At 42.1% G+C, this 23,652-nt stretch overlaps 2 protein-coding genes across 2 annotated transcripts; both read right to left on the reverse strand.

Annotated features, from left to right (window-relative positions):
* Positions 1-3,974: 3,974 nt before the first annotated feature.
* On the reverse strand, positions 3,975-10,394 carry LOC147528454 (C-C chemokine receptor type 5-like). The gene is made up of 3 exons (XM_086614574.1): positions 10,371-10,394; positions 6,420-6,579; positions 3,975-5,740 (listed from the first exon to the last, which is right to left on the reverse strand). The coding sequence occupies exon 3, from the start codon at positions 5,727-5,729 to the stop codon at positions 4,659-4,661; it is 1,071 nt and encodes a 356-aa protein (XP_086470700.1). The 5' UTR covers positions 5,730-5,740; positions 6,420-6,579; positions 10,371-10,394; the 3' UTR covers positions 3,975-4,658.
* A 9,787-nt stretch (positions 10,395-20,181) lies between these two features.
* Positions 20,182-22,431, reverse strand: LOC147528455 (C-C chemokine receptor type 2-like). The gene is made up of 2 exons (XM_086614674.1): positions 22,292-22,431; positions 20,182-21,612 (listed from the first exon to the last, which is right to left on the reverse strand). Exon 2 carries the CDS (start codon positions 21,599-21,601, stop codon positions 20,531-20,533), a length of 1,071 nt encoding a protein of 356 aa, XP_086470800.1. The 5' UTR covers positions 21,602-21,612; positions 22,292-22,431; the 3' UTR covers positions 20,182-20,530.
* Between the last annotated feature and the right edge of the window lie 1,221 nt (positions 22,432-23,652).

A 23,652-nucleotide genomic window follows, 5' to 3' on the forward strand; every position in this document is an offset into this window, starting at 1 on the left:
AAGTTTCAATCTGTATTGTTTTTTTCCAAAGGAAATGCGGTAAGGAATGTATTTTTATTCTTGTAGCTTCCACGCTATGCCAGGAGCGTCAAATGCTTTCCTTCAAGAGCAGGTGGCTGGAATCCGAATGACATGAGTGTGTGCAAAACTTGTGCAGGAACTAAAATAAACCTCGCTTGTCCCATGTCACGCTGTTGCATCTGCCTGAATCATTAAAAAGTGACCATTCCCACTCATCCAATGCATTTCCATTCTCAGTAGCCATGCATGTGTGATAAATGAGTGAGTCCCAAACAGAACTCCAATTAAAGTTTACCATTTATTGGGCGAATAAAAGCAAGCAAACAGCGCTGGGTGCGCCGGGAGTCTCCGCTCCACCAAGACGCACACCTGCCGTGGCAGTTTTTCTTATACTTACACAAACACACTCATAAGCCCCCGCAAAGGTCAGTCTCTTGCAGATCATTTCCATAGTCCCTGCCTCAGGATCCGCCTCAGGCTCCTCCTTGACACGCCTTCTGGTGGTCGTGGGCAGGGGTCTTCAGGATGAAGGCTGGAGGTCTTCCTCACTGTGCACTTTTCACCTCTTCCCTAAAATTCCTGATTTGGCTGCGTTCGCAGAGCCAAACTGGTTCCAGCCTAGCCTATCCTTGGGTGGACACCTGGTTGTTTCTTTCCTGTCACTGTCTGAAGACAAATGTTAGTTCTTGTTAGTCCTTATCTTGCCCACATGGGCTAGTTTTTGTTTTCCCTTCCTCCTTACAAATGTGTGGGTCATGAGTTACAACTTTGCTGGTATTTGCCTTATCTCTCTCTCTCACCAGCCTCCTTCCTGGGCAGCCAGCAGGGACTATGACTTCACAACTCAATAATGGCAATCAATAATTCATACAGTAGTTAATGTAGCAGTTAGTATTTAATATTTAAGCAATAACTTGTTAGGATTTAATATTTAAGCAATAACCAATATATATATCCTCTCATGTGATTTTATGTCTACTCCTATATTCCCTCTATCAGTTCCCCCTTTTTATTAAATCAAGTAAATTCTTTTATTTGCGTAAGTTTCCTGATTAATATAACATTTTGTGCATTGAAGATACCTTCTTAAACATGCACAAAACCCATACATACAGCAGTGTTAGTAACAATATTCAAGCAGTTGTAGCTATTAACAGTATTATAACAGGATGTTCTAAATGACTGAAAAATCCTGAAGTGGAAGGTGACCATCTAAAGAGTGCTTCCCAGCATTTATGCTCTCCATCCTTTTTTATTTTTCACCATTTCCTTTTTTCTTGTTTTGCATCATGATGAACTGTCACTAGAGTTCTCTAATCTGTAGTGACAGAGCATCCTGTGTACCGCTCTGGTGGTTAGCAGCATCATGAGGCATTTCGCAGGTTTACGTTTTTGCGTTTCACAGAGATCTTATCTGCGTTTCACTTATCTTAAATCGGCGCACCCTACTCCTTGCTGCCTATTCGCACATCCATTGTCCCTTATTGACACGAATCAAATGAACATTTTTCACACGGTTTCTACATCTTGCGGCTGTTTGCATAATGTTAATGCTGCCCGTAATGGGGGCAGTCATTTTGCTGTAAGATCCTCTTGGGAAAAGAATTGTTTCGAAAGAGAAAAGCACCAACAGAATTGCCAGAGGTAGTGATAATGTTTGGTAGAATGAAACCTTACCACATGATGGCACCGTAATCCTAAAAACTGAAGGAAAGCGTGTGCACACGTCTACTGTAATTGTTAGAGGTTAGCTATTCAGTCACCAGGCAGGTCCTAAACACACAAAAAACTCCTTTGTATGCTTATTTAGTTTAAAAACACTTAATATTCATCTCCTAGGATCAGAGTGAATTGTGTGATCTATCTCCTAGGATCAGAGTGAATTGTGTGATCTAGTGCTCTTCCCATCTGTAAAAATAAACAAAAACAACTGTAATGACAACCAAAATAGCATATTTGTTATTAAATTACCAGTGGCAAGCAACTGGGGTTATCCTCATGGTCCTGTGTTATTTGATGATGCTGGTTCTTAGTCCACTTGGAAATCCCTGAGTTCTGCCTGCTCTTTCACCATCATAGCAACCCGTTATGAAGGGGAATTTCTCTTACTTTTTAATTCTTCTGGGCTATTCTAAAAAAAAAGGGCGGAGGGGGAGCAGAGGGGTAAATGATCAAGAAATCTAACACACAATTTAACTTTAATGGATTGTATAATACAAAATATTATTACAATCTACTGGCAGAGTCCTTAATTGAATGCACCAGCAGTGCTACCAAGTACAGTGTTTTCTGTTATCTCCTTGAATGTGGATCACAGTTCACTACAGTAGCTGAAATCTGGCTTGTTCTCATTTGCTGAAGTGTGGTCCCTTCTCAGTGAAGTGATAAAAACTTTTGATAAGCTGCTGATCCACTGGGCCACCAATCTCTAAGTTCCAGCTCTTCCCTTCAGAAGCTGCGTGTCGCTTGAAAAGATCCATGCTATGGAAAAGAATACTGCAAAGGACTGGGGCTGCTTTCTGACATGCCTCTCCAAAAAGCTCGTCAGAGTGCTCGTGCACGATTGGTTGTCTTATTTTGCTCCTGCAGGGCTGGTCAAGATACATAACCTGTTTGGCATCAAAGCCCTCCAGAGAAAGTAACTTCTTAAAGGCAAGGTGTCTTAGAGGCCAAATTAAAGTTCTGATCAAGAGCAGAATAAAACATAAAAATATTTTCATGAATGTATTCTAGAAGAAAAAAAAAAAGCCATCCTATGTAGAAATTACTGCATGTAGCTTCGTATCCCTTTAAAAAATATATGCATGTATTTGTCATTTTATGCTGAAATTACCTGATTTCTGCTTATACTGATGTAGGTACCTGTTTTAAAAGCATATGCAAAGTCCAGAAAGTAATTGATGCACAGAGTCTTACAAAAGAGTACGCAGCTGAAAACGTCATAAACTAGAAGGTATAGTACATTTTTGTTGTATTTCCCAGGTCGTTGTAGTCTAAAAGTGGTGCTTAACATGACAAAACTGAACAACTTAAACCAAGCGGTCTGATAAGCAAAGATTTCCCTATTTCGCTTCCTGCTTTCACAAGCACTTGGCAATGTAAAATCTCTTTGGGGCTGTTTGAGACATTTTCTCCCTTGGAAATATTATTTAAAAGGCCATCTAGAGGAGCTGGGAAGCAGAAATCACCCTACTGGATGAAAACAGCAATCAAAATATTCTCTTAATTTTCTGTCTCCAGAGTCTCCATATGTCTTAGGGGAAATGTAAGAAATGCTAACAAGGACAACTCAACCTAAATCAATTGGTAGCGTGATTATAGTATGATCTTAAGCACCTGAGTATCCTCATATTTCATGTTTTCTATGTGTTCAAGTGCTTTGCAGGATCTGAGCTTTAAGGGGAAGCCCAGTCATGTTTGACTATCAGTCCTACTAATTACGGAAGCTTTTGCTCTTGGTAAAACTCCTAAATGTCAGAAAAAAAAAAAAAAAAAGTATTATAGCCCCCAAATGATACCTACTTCTAAAACAAACAAATAAAAAAAAGAGATGCTCTACATCCTTGACTCTGTAGAACAGTGAATATTTTTACTTAGTCCTATGTTTTGATAACTTCAATGTCTGTAGCATATACTTATCTCAAAAAAACATCTGGGTCAACCCTGTTCAGAAATCATTTTCACACCTCTGATGCTGATGTGGTTTTGCAGCCAGTACAACTGTGTTCATTTCATATTTAAAAATTTTTCTCTTATGTAGGCTAGAAAAATTGCCAGCAAAATCACTGCACTAAAAGGCTAAAACCCTGTGACTTGTTCATATTTGATCTATCCTGGTTAAAGCTCCATGTGCAATACTTTCTTTTTTAAAATATTTTAAACACATTGATTTTCTGATCAATGATAGCTCATTATATTAGCTTTTTAGTATGAATATCATATAAACCAGCAGTTGATTAAAATATAGCTTTCTGAAATATCAAATTTTCAAGTCATTTGGATGTCAACACCTAGTAGTTAAAACTATTGTGGCAAAGATCCAAGAGGCTGGTATTCAACCATATGCAAAAGAAAATATACCTTGAAATATCGGTCTCTTCTAAATGTATAAAATTTTCCTATACCACTTGTAAAGACTCTGTATCACAGACCTCAGTAATTTAGCATTATTTACAGAGATACACAACCAGGCTAGTAAAAGATGTGACTGAGAACGAGTTTAAATGACTCAGATACATTGTGTGAGGTACGGTCAAGAGATATTTCCAAAGAACCAGTGTCAATTTCTAACCTCTAGTTCACTTCAGAAGATCGGTCGATGAGCCTGCTAGCTTAGGCCCTCAGCCTTTGTGTGCCTTTAGGCCCTATCGTACAAAATGGTGCTTTTACATTCACAGAAAAAGAGAACACTTTTTTTCCCTACAGAATCCCACATTAGCACACCTAAATAGCTCATTTGATACATTATTTTCCTTTATATACAAATATCCAAATGCATGAGCAAATACAAGCTTTGTTAAATACGTGTTCTGTGATCTTTTGCAGCTTCCTTAGAGCCAATATTCAACAGATTCTGCAGGCTTTCATCACAGCCTTGCTTTCACAAAAGTCAGTTCTGCTTTTTTGTTAGACACAATTTACAACGCCACAGAAACTTCTTGTTCTCCAGTAGATTGTGTGTAGGTGGAGCTAGCCCGTTCAGCTGTGTCAACATAGAAAACGGGACAGTATTTAGAGAAGTGGAATGCAATCTGCTTTCGGAAAAAGCTACAAAGATACTTCCTAAATTTTTCTCCAGCGAAGGCATAAATTACAGGGTTGATACAACAGTGGATCATGGAGATTGTTTCTGTCACTTGGATTGCTTTGTGCAGTTGACCATTGCTTTCACAAGAAGTGATGGAAAACGTACCTTGAAAATCACGCAAGAAAATACAAATGTTGTATGGTGTCCAGAAAGAAAAGTAGACAATCATGATGATAAAAATAAGTCTGACTGCTTTATGTTTCTTATCGTTCCTACATTGCAGTAATGTCTTTATAATCTGCGTGTAGCTGCACATCATAATGAGCATTGGAATAAAAAGTCCCAGAATGTTCATCTTTAAGGTCAGGAATTGCTTCCATCCATTTCTCTGCTCTGATGGATAATGAGCACTGCAAGTATAACGTGAATTTTCCTTTTGAGTTTTGTGAAATGCTATGCCAGGAACAGAAGCAAAAATAGCAATAGCCCAAGTGACAGTGCTGGTGAGGATGCCGTAGGTGACCGTCCTAGCTTTCAAAGCAAACACTGCGTGCACTATGGCCAGGTACCTGTCTAGGGTCAACAGGATTATGAAAAAGATTCCGCTGTAGAAGCCAAGGAGGTAGACACCTGAGAGAATTCTACACAGTGCCTCCCCAAAAATCCAATCGTGAGCTGCATAATAAGCCCAGAAAGGGAGAGAAAATACAAACAGCAAATCAGAAATCGCCAAATTGAGCAGGTAGATGTCAGTCATACTCTTCAGTCTCTTGTATTTTACCAGGATAAGGACAACAAGCATATTGCCTGTGAGGCCAAATATCACCACCAAAGAATAAAGCGGTGGCAAAAATTTGGCAGCAAAGTGCTTTTCCTCAGTTCCTGGGCACGGTGTCGAATCGCTGTAGTCGAATTCTGTTGTCAGTGGGAAGTCAGTTAAGTCCATGGTATGATTTTCCATGATGTGTTGGTCTGGAAAGGAAGAACAGGATGTTAAAGCAGAGGAAGCTCCAAGCTTGGCAGTGAAAGGAATGAAACACTCTGATGTCCTCATCTGGAATGCTTTCCGCTGTTGAGCTCATCAGCATTACTATGTCAAGTTGTGGAAGAGAATGAAATTGCAGAGCTCCCAGGAAACCCGTCTCTATACCTGTGAAGCCACGTTGCTGCATGTTGGACGTGTGCTGCGTGCCATTTCCTACGTGTGGGCTGTCTGGTGCATTTCTCCTCCTCAGTGGAGCCTGTCAGCAGCCTGACCCAGCCACAAGCAGAGGACTGATGAAGGTAACCCAAGGAGTGGGTAGTTTGGGGCTGTTGTGCTCAGCAGTGGCTTTCCAAAGGGATGGAGAGAGCCAGCAAGGGAGCAACAGGAAAGCACAGTGGCTGGCACGCAGAGCGTAGCTGTACTTCTCCTTGGGACCTGGCCACTTTCCCATCTTGCCAGCCTGTTCTGTAGCCCTCGGCCAAGGAGGACCAGGCACTGGCCAGCTGTAAAGAGGTGCCTGCAAAGGCACTGCGACATGGGTAAAACAACCTGACTGCTGCTTGTTCAGGTTGTTCGTGACTTCCTGGGAGCCTTAATGCCTTAATGTGGGAATCAGGTTTGCTGGAGGTGTGGAAATGACCTTTGCACAGCACTAAACATACCCACCTGGCAGACCTGCTGTCCTGGGTGTTGCAGAGCAGCGAGTCGGCAGCGTTGGTCTGGGTTAAAACGGCAAACGCTGTGTCCTTGGCAGAGTCTGGGTCAGGCGTGGGCCGTGGCAGCGTGCTGGTCTTAGGTGGCTCTGGAAGGAAGACGGTGCGCAGTCCTGTAGAAAGAACAGAGAGCAAACGCCTTGGCAAATGGCATAAAGGGCATAACAGATGACGGCCTCAGTGTGGCCTGTAACACCTGTATCTGTTGTGGCATCTTCCTGTCAGTTGAAAGATCTCCCCAGTGCTTGGGGGTGAAAGCAGTTTTGATTCCATGTTTCAATAGCTGTTAGCAGTCATGATTCAGGAGCTCCAAAGTTTGGATTGGCTAAGTGTCTTGGAGGGGGCACAAAGGCAAAAGGCAGATATGGCCTTTGCTGTGAGTGTGCACTAAGTTCTTCACATGTAGCAGTTGTTTGATCTCGTCCTTCAGCCTTTGTTAGTCAGTGTTTCCAGTGAGGTGACATAGTAATTGAGGAAGTGCAAGGGTTGCCCAAACTCTGTCCCTCCAGTTTTCGTTTGGGGATTGCTGGGGGGACTGGGCTTCCCTTGCAAGAAGGAGTCACAGCCTGGGAGGTGAGTGTGCAGCAGAGCTGTGAAAGCCCTCAGGCGAGTTCTGTTCTAGTGGGAGCAGATAAAGACTTGTGACTTTGGTGTCAACCCTTCCTGTCATCAAACCCTCTGCCTTTCTCAAGTCCCCAGTAGGACTTTGAGCCAGATGCAGAAGCACAGCTTTGTGAAATTTGGTCTCTGAAAAGTTGAGGAGACCTGTCTTCTCACAGACCCCTGGAGAAAATGGAAGAATTCCTGTGTGTCCCATGAGAAGCTGGGAAGAGGATTTTGAGAAGACGGGTGTCAGAAGGACCAAATGTGCTTCCTGGTCACTTAGTGGGGAAGTGAAATGGGTGCGTTTGGTTGCCACTCAAATAGAGCTGTTTGCTGTCTGGTGAAAGGGCTGCTCTTTCTTCCTGTGTCATCACAACTGCTTTTATCAGGCACTTCATGGCAAATTGGTGGCTGTTCATAGCAGGTTGATGGTTTTGAAATCTGCATTTTCCTGACAGTTTGATGTCTCTTCTCTTGACAAAGGCAACAGGCTGCTCCTGACACAGAAAACTTCAGGCAGTGCATCTACCCCAACTTGCTCTGTAATCCCTGAGCACTCATGTGGTGCAGCAATGTTTGCTCCTTTCCTGCTTGCAGCCCCGCAATGTAGTTTTTTTTTAAGTGGTGAGGTCTAGCCTGCATGATTGCAGACGACTTCTACAGAGACCACGTTGTCAAAACCACCACTTCTTTCTCTCTGCACTTGAGTTCTGCAGGACTAAATGTAACTGAAGAAGCTCAGCCCATGGCTGGAGTGACACAGGGGCAGGCCCCCAGTCTGCTTTTAGGAAGAAGCTCATAGTGGTCCATTCTGATTTACAGCCTGTGAAATCGCTGAAGTGTCTTTCTGTGTCTCTCTTGACAAAACCATTCAGGAGAAAGAATTATTTTGTGCTGTAAGCATCGATCACTCAAAATGTTAAAGTCCTTTTCTTAATTTGTGTCAAAGTGGTTAACTTAGCTAAACCTACGCTGAGGTCTTGCGGAAGGGACTGGTTGCATGGTCTTTGATCACTTTCCTGTGGCCTTAAGAATGAGGATCTGAGTCTCTCCTGATCTGCCAGCTCCTGATGGAGGTTCTTATGCAGCACAGCGCAGATGTGAATCTGCCCCAAAAGGAGGAATCTTTATTGGAGCAAAATCTGCATCTCCTAAACAAAAAGAGGTGCTGCTTTTGCCAACCCTTTTCCCACCACTTCCCCAGGTTCTTCCTGAGTCTGGCTGTTAACTCTGCTCCTAACAGTATCAAGAATGAGAACATCCATATTTAGACATTACATTCGGCATGTTGAGTATGGCATGAAGTTTGCTTCTGGAGAACAAGGAATAAGAGAAAATTGGCACTTTTTAACAGTTTGGATCTCAGCTTTGCCTACATACAATTTATTGGGAAGAAAATAAATGCTGTCAGACTCTTCAAAGTCTGTTTTTCAGGAAGCTCTGGCAATCTCTGTGAAACAGTTTTTTTCCACAGGCACGTTAACTTCATAGTCATTTCAACACTCAGATAATATTTGTTGGTAAAGGAAGTGGCTGTGGCTCAGGTGTATTGACAGTAAATAGACGATTTTAAAGTATCTAAGGGTTTGTATTTCTTAAGTACTATCAGCAGCTCTTTTAGGAAAAAAAAAAAAAAGCAGCACTTTTGTAAAACATTCTTTGCTCCAAAACATTAACATCTTTATTTCAAAGCATGACAAGACTTGGGCACTGTGCAAATATTTAATATTCCCTTTCACTAGATCTGCTAGATCTATATTTTACACTCTGATGGTACAAGTCCCTGGTACTGCATATAGCTAAATATCCCCTTTTCCGGTGTGTCAGCCATGCTGTATACTGGGATTATAGAATGAGGGACTGGCTGCAATACAGTACCAGATATAACACATCCTGTCTCGATCATTTTGCACCTGCATGATGCTCATGCATAAGCATGGGTATGAAAAACACTTGGTTCATAAACCCAGAGTAGGATTTAATAAGTATATGATTGATAGGATTCATGCAAATATTATTGCAAAATGCTGCCTCGATATTATTGCGGTAATTCTTTCTGTGACAGCCCCATCTTCCTGCTAATTGCTATCTCAGTGCTTTCCCTCCTTTTCCTCTGCCTTCCTGGAATGACAACCACATCTTCCCTGCACCTTATCTGCTTCCTTTCAACCTTTTTACATGCTTAAATGGTGGTTTCCCCTCTGAGCAATTCCTTCCGTTAACTGAGCCCCATTCCTCTAGCCTAGCTTTTGCTTCAGAAGCCTCTCTCTGCCAAAGTACTTGCTACTCTGAATTGTGTATATTATTCCACACATGCAGGCAATGGAAACTACAGATACTAATTTGGAAACCAGAAAAAGGAATTGTAAGTGGGTTTGTGCTTTGTCCTATAATCTCACTGTTTTAGTAAAGTGTTGGCCACAGTCTAGAATACTTCACTGGGTTAATCAACCTGGATTTTTTACCTAATTAGAGGTAAAATTGGGCTTGTGTTTCCTGATCAATAGGAAAAAAACCCCACAAAGATAATCCTGGAAGACCTCTGGAGAAAGGACCTCAAAAAGAGGTCTATATTATTTTGAATACAGTTTAGATAAATGCAATATTTCTAGAAATCTGCAATCTGCTATATGAATTCTGTTGCTCTGGTTGAGACCAGCAGTTATGCAGTTCTCAAGAGAAAAGCTCTCCATAGAAGAGCTGAGCCACTCTTTCATGCTGAGTTTGAGATCAGAGCTCTCTGTTTTTAAAAAGGCAAAGATTTTTATTAAAATGAGTTTCAGTTCATTTGCACAGTGCTATAAGATGGTAACAATTAAAAAGGAGGTAAAAAATGGTGGTAAAATGCTAAGCTATGCTTCATGTAAACAGATTCCATGAGACAGTGTTTAAAATACAGCATCAGATATTCTGTCGTCATCCTGTGAGAAGAGTAAATTCTCTTCACTTAAATAAGCAGCTTTGTCTTTGCAGTAACAGTTTTAAAACCCAGATTTCCATCATTATATGTCATCTTCAGAGAAAGAATCAGAGGCATACTCCTTTATATTTCTTACTCAGATCAATCCCTAGAGATTTATTTCTTTGCTTACCTGGATCCTCTGCTCAAGTGCTCTAGCGGTTCTGTCCTTTAAAATTAGTGTATTCCATTCAACATATCCTATACATTTCCCCCGGGTATCTTTTAAAGATGAGTACACTGGCAAGATTCCACAAGTATTTTTCACCTCAGGTATTAGACTACCTAAGCAACTACTAAAAGGGTTTTTTTTTAAAAAAAAAAGCAGCAAAGATGACTTACCATATATGTTATGGTGCAAGCGATGGCTTGGATTATTGCATCAAGAGTAACACTAAACCAATTTTTCAGTCACGAGATAAAGATCAAAACCACCTCTTCCTGCATGAAGAAGGATGTATCAGTTTGAAAACTTCTAGCAAACAAATCTGTTTTCATTTAAAAAAAATCAAGGAGCAGTTCTCTTTTTTCTAAAAATGGGTTATCAGACGTTACTTTTCTAACTCAGAGAGATGTGTAGAGATGTTGAAATTGTGGAGGATCCTCCTAGGAGCTGAACTCAAGGTTTCACAACCCACAGCTGTAGTTTTAGAAAAAGGTTTTTGTGTCGTTGTTTTCTCTTTTTCGTTTAGCTAACCTCTTTGAATCAAGAACAGTTTGCATGAGGTTCATCCCTTTATGTTTCTCAATCATTAAATTTCTTTCATGTTTTTTATTGTTGAGCAAAACATAGAGCTTTTGAATAAAGCTTACACTTTCATTCAGAATTACCTGCGCTTTCTGTTGGCTTACTCTGAGTTGCAGTCCTTATATTTTAGGAGATGTGATTGACTCTACTTTTTTCTAACTTGGTCTTTTGGACTGTGTTTTTTGTTTTAATCCCTCTCGTAAGACTATGATTTAGTCTATTTAGTGAATCTGACCTTTTTTTAAAAGTTAAGACAAAACTGGTACTTACTTTTTGGAATCGAGCTTCAGAAAAGCCTGATAGAATCTAATTTCTTATCAACTTACTTCCTTGTGGCTGATTCCTGTGACTTTTGGAGTTTAACTGAAGCTTCCTGGTGAGCAGCTTTTTCGATCCTTCTTAGACATCAGAGAAACCACACAGGAGGCAAGAAAGGTACAGAGGAAGCAGGAAAGAGACAGTGCCTTGTCAGATACCTGAGAACCCCTGAGGGAGAAACCCTGAGAAGATACCTGATAAAGTGCAACTCCCTGCCTTCCTTTGACATCTTTTTGGAGAGTGCTGGAGTATCTCATCGTATCAACCCAGCGAAGGCACTAAAGGGATGTCTTTCCTGTACTCAGTCCTTAGTATCCTTAAAGGATTTTAAAATGCCAAAAGCCCAATGGAGATGTCTTGCTTTGGATGCTGCCATTCCTTAGCAGAAGTCAAGGGCATCACAGCTTCTGAGTTACATCTCAGATCTACAGGGAGACAGTCTGGAGTCTCAGCGTCAAAATTAATGACAGTTTTAAGGTATTCTAAGGGTATGTTCACACTGCCTTACTTCGTGGACTATATTAGACCCCCTATAGAGTCAGTGGAAAGAGCTGCTTCTAAATGTGTTTCCACCACACCTAAATCAAGCTCCTAATTGCTGCTAAACTTTGCTGACAAAAACCTGCACTTTTATAATGAATTCTTACAATTCTCGAAAAAGGTATTGTATCAAATTCATTTGTCAATGTATTCTTCCTAAACAGTCTACATACTGAAATTAACAGATATTTTAAGGATTTCTTTCTGAAGCCTGCTTCATTGCTCACTGTTTGTTACGTGTTACTGAACCCACTGGAGACTCTAAAACCTTTCATAATGTCGCACTATATGAACAGGGGAAGCAGTCTCAAACCTGTTGTTGGATTTGCCCATTTTTCATCCAGCTTTTGATTCTGAGATATGCTCTCACAAAACTGGTCTCAAACATTTGAAATAACAACAACTACTTAAAACTAAGGCCCGTGGTAGGCTGGTCCCTTATTTCCACAGATTCATTTGCTGTATTAATCTGTTCATTTTGTTGCTTGCAGCTTTTTGTTCTCGTAGCTCAGTCTGAGCAGCAAGCGTACATAGCTAGGTATTTCATTTACTGATGAGCAACCTAAGATCACAGAAGGTGTTGCACACCAGCAGAGGGCCTCTGCCACTCACGGTTGTAGCAGCTAGGGGGAATGGTTTTGGTCTGCTCACCAGCTGGGTCTTACAGCTGGATGAGAGACTCCTCACAGAGCGTGTGAATAGCTATGATACTTGGAAGCCCAAATACAGGGACACACTCTGGCAGAAGGCACCTGCGCTGTGACTTTATTCTCAGCAGTTACACGATAGGTTCAATTAGCTCTACACCAGCTATGAATAAGCAGAGATGCTGAGAAGTCAGATTTGAGCAGGTCTTACATGTGGCTGTAGGTGAGTCCGGGCCTCGTGTGTTGTTTGCTGGGCACTGAGATGCTCGTGGTGTGTTGTTCATCAATGCTGTTAGGACAAGATCTTTTTCTTGTCTCCCTCTCTGCCCCTACTCCCCTCAGTTGTTCTCAACAGGCCCCTGCAGGACTCGACCTCTGATCCAGTCTGAAGCTCCATCACACCAGCCTGGGACTGACCATTTTGCTGCCGCATCACCTCCTCCTCCCTGCTGCCTTCAGATTGCCTTCATCTAGTGCGTGTCAGCACTGCAGTATGGACAATGCAAGTAGCACATCCTTTGTCACAAGTCAGATTTTTTCAGTTTTTCTCAATTTCTTGCCCACCATCTCTTTGAAAAAGTGCACTGCTGCTTGCCATGAGCTGCATATGGCAGATTTTAAGAAACGTTACCTACAGGTGAAGCTCATAATTTTACCAAGAGATTGAAGCTATTGTTCAATAATAAAAGGAATAATACAGTGGGATGATATAGCTTAGAATTTTACCTGTTATGGTTTTACTTTCAGAGATGAGTAGGAGTTACGTTTAGTGGCGTGACATTTCCTCCATAAAGACTTTCCCAGAATGGTAGTGGGTTTCCTTCCTTACCCGTGGGGCTCGAGTTGATGTGCTCAGCAAATATGCAGCCATGTACACTATCAAGTCAAACTGCATTCACCAATCTCTTCTATCTAGTGATAGATTTTATGATTCATCTTCGTAGTAATCAGGCCATCACACTCAAGTATCCAGTATTTAAGTGATATGGGGCTCCTGCAAGGAGATGTCATCATTTACGTGAAGTCTACACCTGTACCGAGATGTCTGTTAGGACACATACCAGATGCTCACATAGCAGTGTGACATACGAATGTCATCAAGCAGAATTATGGGTACAGAAACTCGAAAATGCAACTAACTTTTTCCATTCCATTTATTACAAACTTGCACCACTCGAAGAAGAAAGACCATGGGAAAAAAAGGCCTAGGACAGAATGGCAGATACCTTTCTTAGAGACACACAATGCAATAGTGCACAACATCAAAGTCTGTCACTGCAGCAAAGCGGATCATCCTTTTCGTCTGGAGAAGAGGTCTGATGAAGACACCTGAACACAGATTGGATGCATTTATTTTTCTATTGATTCCCCCAATTATATCTCATTTTGTTGTTATATTCACAAAATCCATGTCCAAAAAACCAACAAAACACTTTACACATTTCACAGGTTCAAGGAAGCTGAACTACAGAAAACAAACTCTGGAAGACAGAAGCATTTCTAATCTGCATTAGCACTACTTCTTCACATGGTTGTTTCCTGGCAGTAAGATCAAGGGGGTATTTTCCCCTTATTCTTCTTCCGTTTTCTGTTTGTTTCTCTCTTGTAAATCTTGCACGTACATAATTATCCATTGCAGCACATATTAATTCCACTGTCATGGTATTATTTTTGTTTTGGCTTTCCCCAAGATGCTCTGAACTAGCTGTGTTTCCTCATGCAGCAAGGAGGAGGAGCGCTGTCCTCCTATCATTTTTATCCAAGCTTCTGATGTATGCTGCCCTGTTTTACGTATAAGGGGTTATCATAGTACAATAGATTTTATTTTTGGGCTGTAGCTATACATTTCACAAATTTTCAGCTCTCAATCTCCTTTTTATGTAGGCCTTTAATCCTCACACTTCACTGTTTTCAGGTACATTTATAGTACATACATTCTAGGTCTAGAAGTGTTCTTTGGGGCTATCTCAACTGTGAATCAGAAATACTCCTCAGTGTACATGTAAATCCTGGACCTTTTATCAGGCAGGATGGGAATATCACACATCCAATTTCTTCTCAGTGAAAACTAGGTCACAGAAAGGATGGGCAGAGTCTCTACAATGACAAGGTGTGTGCCAGGACCCTGGAACCAGGAAGTGCTTTTGAGTGCCAAAGATTAGATGTAGTCTGTAATTGTGCATACCTCATGATAGCATCCCTGCAAGTTAGGTCCAAATGGCTCCTTCACTTCCATCCACTTGGTTTCCATTCCATTTGAAAAGTCTGGTATCAGGATAGACCTTGTTGTTAGTGTCATGTGGTTAGAGTCTTACTGGCACAACATTGTAGACTGCTCTGCAAAGCTGATCGTCACCTGAAGGTTTGTGCACTTTTGCACATTGGCCTGTGTGTCTGATAACACTGCTCTCCTCCAGTTCAATGTTGTGGCCCCACCTTCCCAGGGTCAGTCATTTCAGACTTAAAACACTCAAATCAAGATTCCTGCCACTGTCGCAGGAATTACAAAACTGCTTGGCAGTTATGCAAACTTACACGTTTCTTTTCCCTACCATTTCATTTTCTAAATGAAGTAATGCTCCTAATAGGCAAATGTTGCCAGAATATGGGTACAAAGCAATGCCTTCACCCCTTATTTCTAGACAAACATCCTTCGTTGTGTTGACCTGATTGCTACTGATATTCTAAATGCGCCAGAATTTACTGATTTGGTTTTGTTTCCTCTGCTAGCTTATTTTTTTTATTACTAAGGTGTAATGCTTCTAAGGCCACTGTAACCACAGTAGAAACTAGGAGAAGGCCAGTAGGCATCAGCAGTTGAAAACAGCAGCAAAATTAAACTTCAAAATGAGCAGTATCTGCCTGTTGTGCCATTTAACCTGGTCTGCATCATGTTGTTCTGACACTTCGTTTGTTTTCTGTTAACTGGAACAAGATACTATGTAAATTTGTCCTTATCTTCATGTTTATTCCTTTTGTAATTTTCACTGGAAGGAGTAATATTTATTTTGAAGCTTCATAACTGAAAGTCTCTCTTACTCGCCTGTATCTTTTAATGTTCTGCTTAAAATATTTATCTCTGATCTTCCCATTACTCTGGCTATTACTTTATTAGCCTTTGTTAAATCTAATAAAGTAATTTTCTCTTTTTTTTGCCACTACTTTTTTCTATTTAACCATTTTCATCTACTCCTCTTCCTTTGTACTCCATTTACCTTTATCTTATTTAAAATATGTACACATGAAGTCACAGTTGGGTTAACAAACAAGAAAGTCTCATGACATCCCTATGCACTGGTTACCAGAAGTTTCACTATTTCTGTGTTTGTCCATTTTATATTTACCACAGATAAACCAATCACAGTGATTATGAATCTAGTGCTTAGCTGTGAGTACTGCTCAGCACTCATTAATACCACATACGCACTTTTACTCTATTTCCTTTTGCCCCTTAGGAAGTCTGCCTGACATTCGGCACAGTTCTCTTTTGCTGTGTGGGATGTTCCTCCCCACATGCCTCTGAACATACGGCAGTAGCATCTCCTAACAGGAAAGTCAGACTCCATCCTGCCCTGTGCATAAACTAAACTGTTTGATTGGTTTTGGAGCTGTGCATAGATACTTGTCCATGGCACCTGGGCATTCTTTTCATGAGCATGCTGAAATCCAATCAACACATTATCTCTTCAGAAGTTCAGCACCAAAAATTGTGAACTTGTAACCGTTTCCACTTATCTGTTCAATGTTTGTTGTAAAGCAACAATTTACTTGTAGTGTTCACAGAGCTCCTGTCTTGAATCTTTTTGGTGTTCTGATGCTGCTCGTACAGCCTCTCAAGTGCTTGCTTTCGTTTCCTCAATATCTCATCAGAGCCGTTCAGATGCCTCCCAAATGCTGCAGTTAGCTGTTAGTTCCTTGTGTTAGCTGTTTCTTTGCTGTAATTACAATTCTGGTGTGCCTTGCCATTTTCTAGTGCATCGCACAGTTTCTGTGTGTCTGCCTGCTTCTCTAGCTCTTACATACACACTGTATCTTCATGTCAATGCTTTTCCTTGCAGAGCTTGAGTTATGGAATATTTGTAAAATTTCCCCCACCTCTCTGCCAAGGTGACTTAGTTCTCTTTCATAGGGACCGGGGATCTTGTTAAACCTTCTCCTTGGGTAGCTCTGTCACACTGTGACCAGACTGCATGAAGTCCTGTTAGCCTAATTTGGAGCTACGTGGCCTGTAGCTACACCATACTGCGGTCACATCTGCCTGATTAAGACACACAATTTGTCACAAAACTATCTAGAGCCTTGCTTGTCTCAGTGCAAAGCTACAATGAAGAATCAAGGATTATTCTGCCTGGGCACATAACATAAAAATAAGATCATCTTTAGGTTTAGTTAGTTTGTTGTGCTGCCAGCACAAAATAGAAAATGCAAATCAGAAGACAAAGGCGGTGGGTATAGAATTTAGCCTATCCTATTATGGACAGACGAGAAGAGTGTGCAGGGGAGAGGAGAGGAGGAGGTGTGGATCGTAGGCTGAAAAAAGGAACTGGGGCAGTGGAACATGGAGAATGACATGGTGAAGTAGAAGGATATTTCCATATTCAACTTTGAATACTTAAAGTTCCTTACACATAAGACTTGGGAGATCAGGCACATCACTTTGCTGGGATCACTCTATGCAGTGCAAGGACACCTGAAATTAGCTGTAGGAAGTCTATGGAGAATCCTGTCTTTATCCCAATATTAATAGAGTAAGTACTATCTTCCTCCTCTTCCTCTGTACACATCCCTGTTTCTCCTACCTGCAAATTTCACATCTACAATCTGTGGCCCCAGACTTTACTAAAGCTACTGTAACACACTCTTCCCAAGTTTGGGGGTGGATAAAAGCTTCCCAGCTACAGTAGCTTCTGGACTGGGCAGACAGTTCTCTGCTTGTTCGTTTTGGGTTGCTTCACTGGGTGTGGTGTTGTGAGTGTTTCAGTCCATAGTTGCATCTTTTTGCAACCTCCATTCTGACAGCAGAGCTGATGGCCTTTTGCTTAGGAGGAAAACATAGGCTACAGGGTATTTTTTTTTTTTTTCAGACACAGATTTTATTAATTTCACTGCATTAACATGGAAACAGGAAGAAATATAATTCCAACAAGAAAAGAATTTAAAATAAAACACAGAAGTAGAAATATCACAGTTACAGCAGGGTTTCTATCACACTGAACTAATTTATGCTTTAATATAAAAAAGGTGCTTTCACTTTAGTGCAGTAAAAAAGTACAAAAGAAAGGAAAAATATTATTTCCAAGCAAGAAAGTTTACTGTGAGAATAGTTTTTGTTCTTTAGTCTATCTGTGGCTATTAACCTCACAATGGTGAGTGATTGGTAGTGGCCAGATTATAATAGCTGATACGACAAAAGCTAACAACTAATAGAAGCAGTGCCTTAATGTTATAAGGCTAGAGGGGGAAGAGTATTTGCACCACCTAGATTAAGGCATCTGTTACCTAAATTAAGAGGCTGGCATTTCCAGGCTCCCTCTACAGTTGGACAGGTAATCTTCCCCAGAGGCCATTTAAATCATAGAATTATAGAATGGTTTGGGCTGGAAGGGACCTTTAAGATCATCTAGTTCCAACCCCCCTGCCATAGGCAGGGAGACCTTCCCCTAGATCAGATTTCTCAAAGCTTCATCCAACCTGGCCTTGGACACTTCCAGGGATGGGGCATTCACAACTTCTCTGGGCAACCTGTTCCAGTGCCTCAGCACCCTCATTGTAAAAAATTTCTTCCTTGTATCTAATCTAAATCTACCCTCTTTCAGTTTAAACCCTTTACCCACTGCAAAAAGTCCCTCTCCAGCTTTCTTGCAGGCCCCCTTTAGGTACTGGAAGGCTGTTACAAGATCTCCCTGGAGCCTTCTCTCCTCCAGGCTGAACAACCCCAAATCTCTCAGCCTGTCTTCATAGAAGAGGTGCTCCAGCAATCGGACCATCTTCATGGCCCTCTTCTAGACCTGCTCCAACAGCTCCATGTCCTTCTTATGTTGGGGGCCCCAGAGTTGAATGCAGTATTCCAGGTAGGGTCTCACGAGAGCAGAGTGGAGAGGCAGAATCACCTTGCTCGACCTGCTGGCCACACTTCTTTTGATACAGCCCAGGATACGATTTGCTTTCTGGGCTGCCAGTGCACATTGCCGGCTCATGTTGAGCTTCTCATCAACCAACACCCCCAAGTCCTTTTCCTCAGGGCTGCTCTTGATCCATTCTCTGTCCAGCCTGTACTTGTGCTTGGGATTGCCCGACCCATATGCAGGACCTTGCACTTGGCCTTGTTGAACTTCATGAGGTTCTCACAGGCCCACCTCTCCAGCCTGTCAAGGTCCCTCTGGATGGCATCCCTTCCCTCCAGCATGTCAACCACAATACACAGCTTGGTGTCATCAGCAAACCTGCTGAGGGTGCACTCAATCCCACGTCTGCTTCTGACTCAGGCATCTCTTTTTCTTTGCTGACCACTGAGGGACACTGAAGAGATCATATGCCTAATGTTAAATAGTGTGGAATCCTCTCATGTATCCTTACATTGCCTGGTGGCTAGCTGAACCCACACCTCCAGTTTTCCATGAACAAGGCTTTACATGCATGTGCAGTGCCCTTTGAAGTAAATGGGGAAAAAAGCAGGACAGGTCACTTGCATAAGGAGTGCTCACCTGCACTTCCTTAGAGTTTGAAGCAAGAAGCTCTCCACTATGCCCCTCCCTCCTCTTCTTAGCTAACATCATGTCTCTAGAATACCACTGTCTTTTACAGGGAAACTCCTAATAATGGCATAAATGTATGGCCATAGCACACCAGTAGACTAATGGCCTCAAGTCTTCAATTAGCATGCAGTTCTAATTAAGGCACCAGTTGGCTATGGGCACTCTTCTCCTCGGAAGGCAAAGTGGGTGTGTCTTCCCTGCAGCTGGATGCTTTTGCAATTCCAAGGCTACTGTCTGCCTGGAAGTGCATCCCAAACGTCAGACTACTGTGTATGTGGAGAGCATGTTTTTCTCATGCAGGGGTCTAGCCTGACACAATTACTGCATCTGCCATATAAAGTCTTCCTCTACACACATGATTTATCTGCCCAGAACTAGGGAGGCCTCCACTCAGTACTCTGCTCATGGTCTCCAAAATCTTTCAGAGAGTAGTCCTGATATTTTTTTCATAAGAATCTTGCATAACAAATACCAAGGTAATTTTCATTCTAGCCTTGCAGATCTTTGCTGATGTGATTTAATCAGTTAAGTGCTGTTTTCCTTGGAGGGATACGATTTGTCAGAAACAAGCTCCTATTTTTGGAGAGTGCAACGTTGTCTTGTTGTGCAGTCAGTAGACTTGGTGCACGTAGTTACTTGTAAAATTGCATCCACAAAAATCACAATGTTGCCCATTAAAATCCCACTTTGGTAAATGTTAGCAACTGGACAGTGATATGGCAGATATAAAATTAAAGAACTAAGATAAAAATACTGTAACTTAGCCTATAGTCAAAAGGATTATGTTTAAAATTGACTACACTATTAGCTAACAGATAAATCCTAGGGTTAAATGGCTCCAGTAACATAAAGATCAGTCAACTCTCCCATCAGAGGAGAGATATTATCTTGATATATTTCATACTCATCCTTAAATTCATTTTTTTGGAAACATCTTTTATTCATGTAGGGAAAATAAAAGGTAGGGGCAAAAATGAAGAAAACTAAAAGCCTTCCCCCTGCAACTTGACCATGTTGCAGAAAGAATACAGTCACTTCCAAAAAATATTCTATTAATGTTGGATACCAAACAGGTACATCAATCCTCAAAGCTTCCTCCCAGTGTTTATCTTAAAATATTCACATACCAGTAAATGGCTCTTGTGAGATAACATATTACTCCCTAGTTTCTTCAATGTTTTATTCCCCCCAAGTAAATCTTGCTAGCATTTGTTCAATGGGTAGGATTTGGGTCAAGAAACAGAATCATACTATTCTGGGCCCCATTCAAATCCTGATGTGATCCAGCTATGGTATTAATGTTTCCTGGAGAACTCACTGATTCTCATAGTTTAAGAATGGAAAATGCTGTAACCTCAGGGAAGAGTTTGCCACAATAACTGAGGGTCATACAGTTTTCAGCAGTGGTTGACACAAAGATCTTAAACAATGTCAGGCAGGCCTTAAGGCAGAGTGAGTGATGCAACATTTACTAAGTAATGTTTTCAGGTATTTTTACAGTCCAGTAGAGATATCATGCTCTGCAGTGGATGGTGTGAATGTGGAACTAATTCTTTCTGATTTTTCACGATAAAGATTTGGACATTTTTTGCAGAGATGGGCTGCAACATGCTTTCTGAAAAAGGCATAAAGATACTTCCTAAATTTTTCTCCAACAAATGCATAGATCACAGGATTGATACAACAGTGGATCATGGAGATTGTTTCTGTCACTTGGATTGCCTTCTCCAGTTGACTTTTGATTTCACAATTTGCAACAAAAAGGGAACTTTGAAATGTATGCAAAAAAGAAGAAATATGGAATGGTGTCCAGAAGACGAAGTAAAAAATCATGATCACAAAAATAAGTCTGACAGCTTTCTGTTTCTTCTCATTCTTGCATCTCAATAATGTTTTTAGAATTTGTGAGTAACTGAAAATCATAATGAGCATTGGAACAATAAGTCCCAGAATGTTCATCTTTAAAGTATAGGAGTACTTCCAGTTTATCATGGAATCGCCTGGATAATGAGCACTGCAAGTATAACGTGAATTTTCCTTTTGAGTTTTGTGAAATGCTATGCCAGGAATAGAAGCAAAAATAGCAATAGCCCAAGTGACAGTGCTGGTGAGGATGCCGTAGGTGACCGTCCTAGCTTTCAAAGCAAACACTGCGTGCACTATGGCCAGGTACCTGTCTAGGGTCAACAGGATTATGAAAAAGATTCCGCTGTAGAAGCCAAGGAGGTAGACACCTGAGAGAGTTCTACACAGTGCCTCCCCAAAAATCCAATCGTGAGCTGCATAATAAGCCCAGAAAGGGAGAGAAAATACAAACAGCAAATCAGAAATCGCCAAATTGAGCAGGTAGATGTCAGTCATACTCTTCAGTCTCTTGTATTTTACCAGGATAAGGACAACAAGCATATTGCCTGTGAGGCCAAATATCACCACCAAAGAATAAAGCGGTGGCAAAAATTTGGCAGCAAAGTGCTTTTCCTCAGTTCCTGGGCACGGTGTCGAATCGCTGTAGTCGAATTCTGTTGTCAGTGGGAAGTCGGTTAAGTCCATGGTATGATTTTCCATGATGTGTTGGTCTGGAAAGGAAGAACAGGATGTTAAAGCAGAGGAAGCTCCAAGCATGGCAGTGAAAGGAATGAAACACTCTGATGTCCTCATCTGGAATGCTTTCCGCTGTTGAGCTCATCAGCATTACTATGTCAAGTTGTGGAAGAGAATGAAATTGCAGAGCTCCCAGGAAACCCGTCTCTATACCTGTGAAGCCACGTTGCTGCATGTTGGACGTGTGCTGCGTGCCATTTCCTACGTGTGGGCTGTCTGGTGCATTTCTCCTCCTCAGTGGAGCCTGTCAGCAGCCTGACCCAGCCACAAGCAGAGGACTGATGAAGGTAACCCAAGGAGTGGGTAGTTTGGGGCTGTTGTGCTCAGCAGTGGCTTTCCAAAGAGATGGAGAGAGCCAGCAAGGGAGCAACAGGAAAGCACAGTGGCTGGCACGCAGAGCGTAGCTGTACTTCTCCTTGGGACCTGGCCACTTTCCCATCTTGCCAGCCTGTTCTGTAGCCCTCGGCCAAGGAGGACCAGGCACTGGCCAGCTGTAAAGAGGTGCCTGCAAAGGCGCTGCGACATGGGTAAAACAACCTGACTGCTGCTTGTTCAGGTTGTTCGTGACTTCCTGGGAGCCTTAATGCCTTAATGTGGGAATCAGGTTTGCTGGAGGTGTGGAAATGACCTTTGCACAGCACTAAACATACCCACCTGGCAGACCTGCTGTCCTGGGTGTTGCAGAGCAGCGAGTCGGCAGCGTTGGTCTGGGTTAAAACGGCAAACGCTGTGTCCTTGGCAGAGTCTGGGTCAGGCGTGGGCCGTGGCAGCGTGCTGGTCTTAGGTGGCTCTGGAAGGAAGACGGTGCGCAGTCCTGTAGAAAGAACAGAGAGCAAACGCCTTGGCAAATGGCATAAAGGGCATAACAGATGACGGCCTCAGTGTGGCCTGTAACACCTGTATCTGTTGTGGCATCTTCCTGTCAGTTGAAAGATCTCCCCAGTGCTTGGGGGTGAAAGCAGTTTTGATTCCATGTTTCAATAGCTGTTAGCAGTCATGATTCAGGAGCTCCAAAGTTTGGATTGGCTAAGTGTCTTGGAGGGGGCACAAAGGCAAAAGGCAGATATGGCCTTTGCTGTGAGTGTGCACTAAGTTCTTCACATGTAGCAGTTGTTTGATCTCGTCCTTCAGCCTTTGTTAGTCAGTGTTTCCAGTGAGGTGACATAGTAATTGAGGAAGTGCAAGGGTTGCCCAAACTCTGTCCCTCCAGTTTTCGTTTGGGGATTGCTGGGGGGACTGGGCTTCCCTTGCAAGAAGGAGTCACAGCCTGGGAGGTGAGTGTGCAGCAGAGCTGTGAAAGCCCTCAGGCGAGTTCTGTTCTAGTGGGAGCAGATAAAGACTTGTGACTTTGGTGTCAACCCTTCCTGTCATCAAACCCTCTGCCTTTCTCAAGTCCCCAGTAGGACTTTGAGCCAGATGCAGAAGCACAGCTTTGTGAAATTTGGTCTCTGAAAAGTTGAGGAGACCTGTCTTCTCACAGACCCCTGGAGAAAATGGAAGAATTCCTGTGTGTCCCATGAGAAGCTGGGAAGAGGATTTTGAGAAGACGGGTGTCAGAAGGACCAAATGTGCTTCCTGGTCACTTAGTGGGGAAGTGAAATGGGTGCGTTTGGTTGCCACTCAAATAGAGCTGTTTGCTGTCTGGTGAAAGGGCTGCTCTTTCTTCCTGTGTCATCACAATTGCTTTTATCAGGCACTTCATGGCAAATTGGTGGCTGTTCATAGCAGGTTGATGGTTTTGAAATCTGCATTTTCCTGACAGTTTGATGTCTCTTCTCTTGACAAAGGCAACAGGCTGCTCCTGACACAGAAAACTTCAGGCAGTGCATCTACCCCAACTTGCTCTGTAATCCCTGAGCACTCATGTGGTGCAGCAATGTTTGCTCCTTTCCTGCTTGCAGCCCCGCAATGTAGGTTTTTTTTAAGTGGTGAGGTCTAGCCTGCATGATTGCAGACGACTTCTACAGAGACCACGTTGTCAAAACCACCACTTCGTTCTCTCTGCACTTGAGTTC

Source organism: Tauraco erythrolophus, chromosome 7 (assembly GCF_009769465.1).
Source record: "Tauraco erythrolophus isolate bTauEry1 chromosome 7, bTauEry1.pri, whole genome shotgun sequence".
In the NCBI taxonomy this organism is placed as follows: domain Eukaryota; kingdom Metazoa; phylum Chordata; class Aves; order Musophagiformes; family Musophagidae; genus Tauraco; species Tauraco erythrolophus.

Excerpts from the sequence above, each read along its gene's own strand:
- LOC147528454 (XM_086614574.1), bottom strand. The coding sequence starts at position 5,729 with ATGGAAAATCATACCATGGACTTAACTGACTTCCCACTGACAACAGAA.
- LOC147528455 (XM_086614674.1), bottom strand. The coding sequence starts at position 21,601 with ATGGAAAATCATACCATGGACTTAACCGACTTCCCACTGACAACAGAA.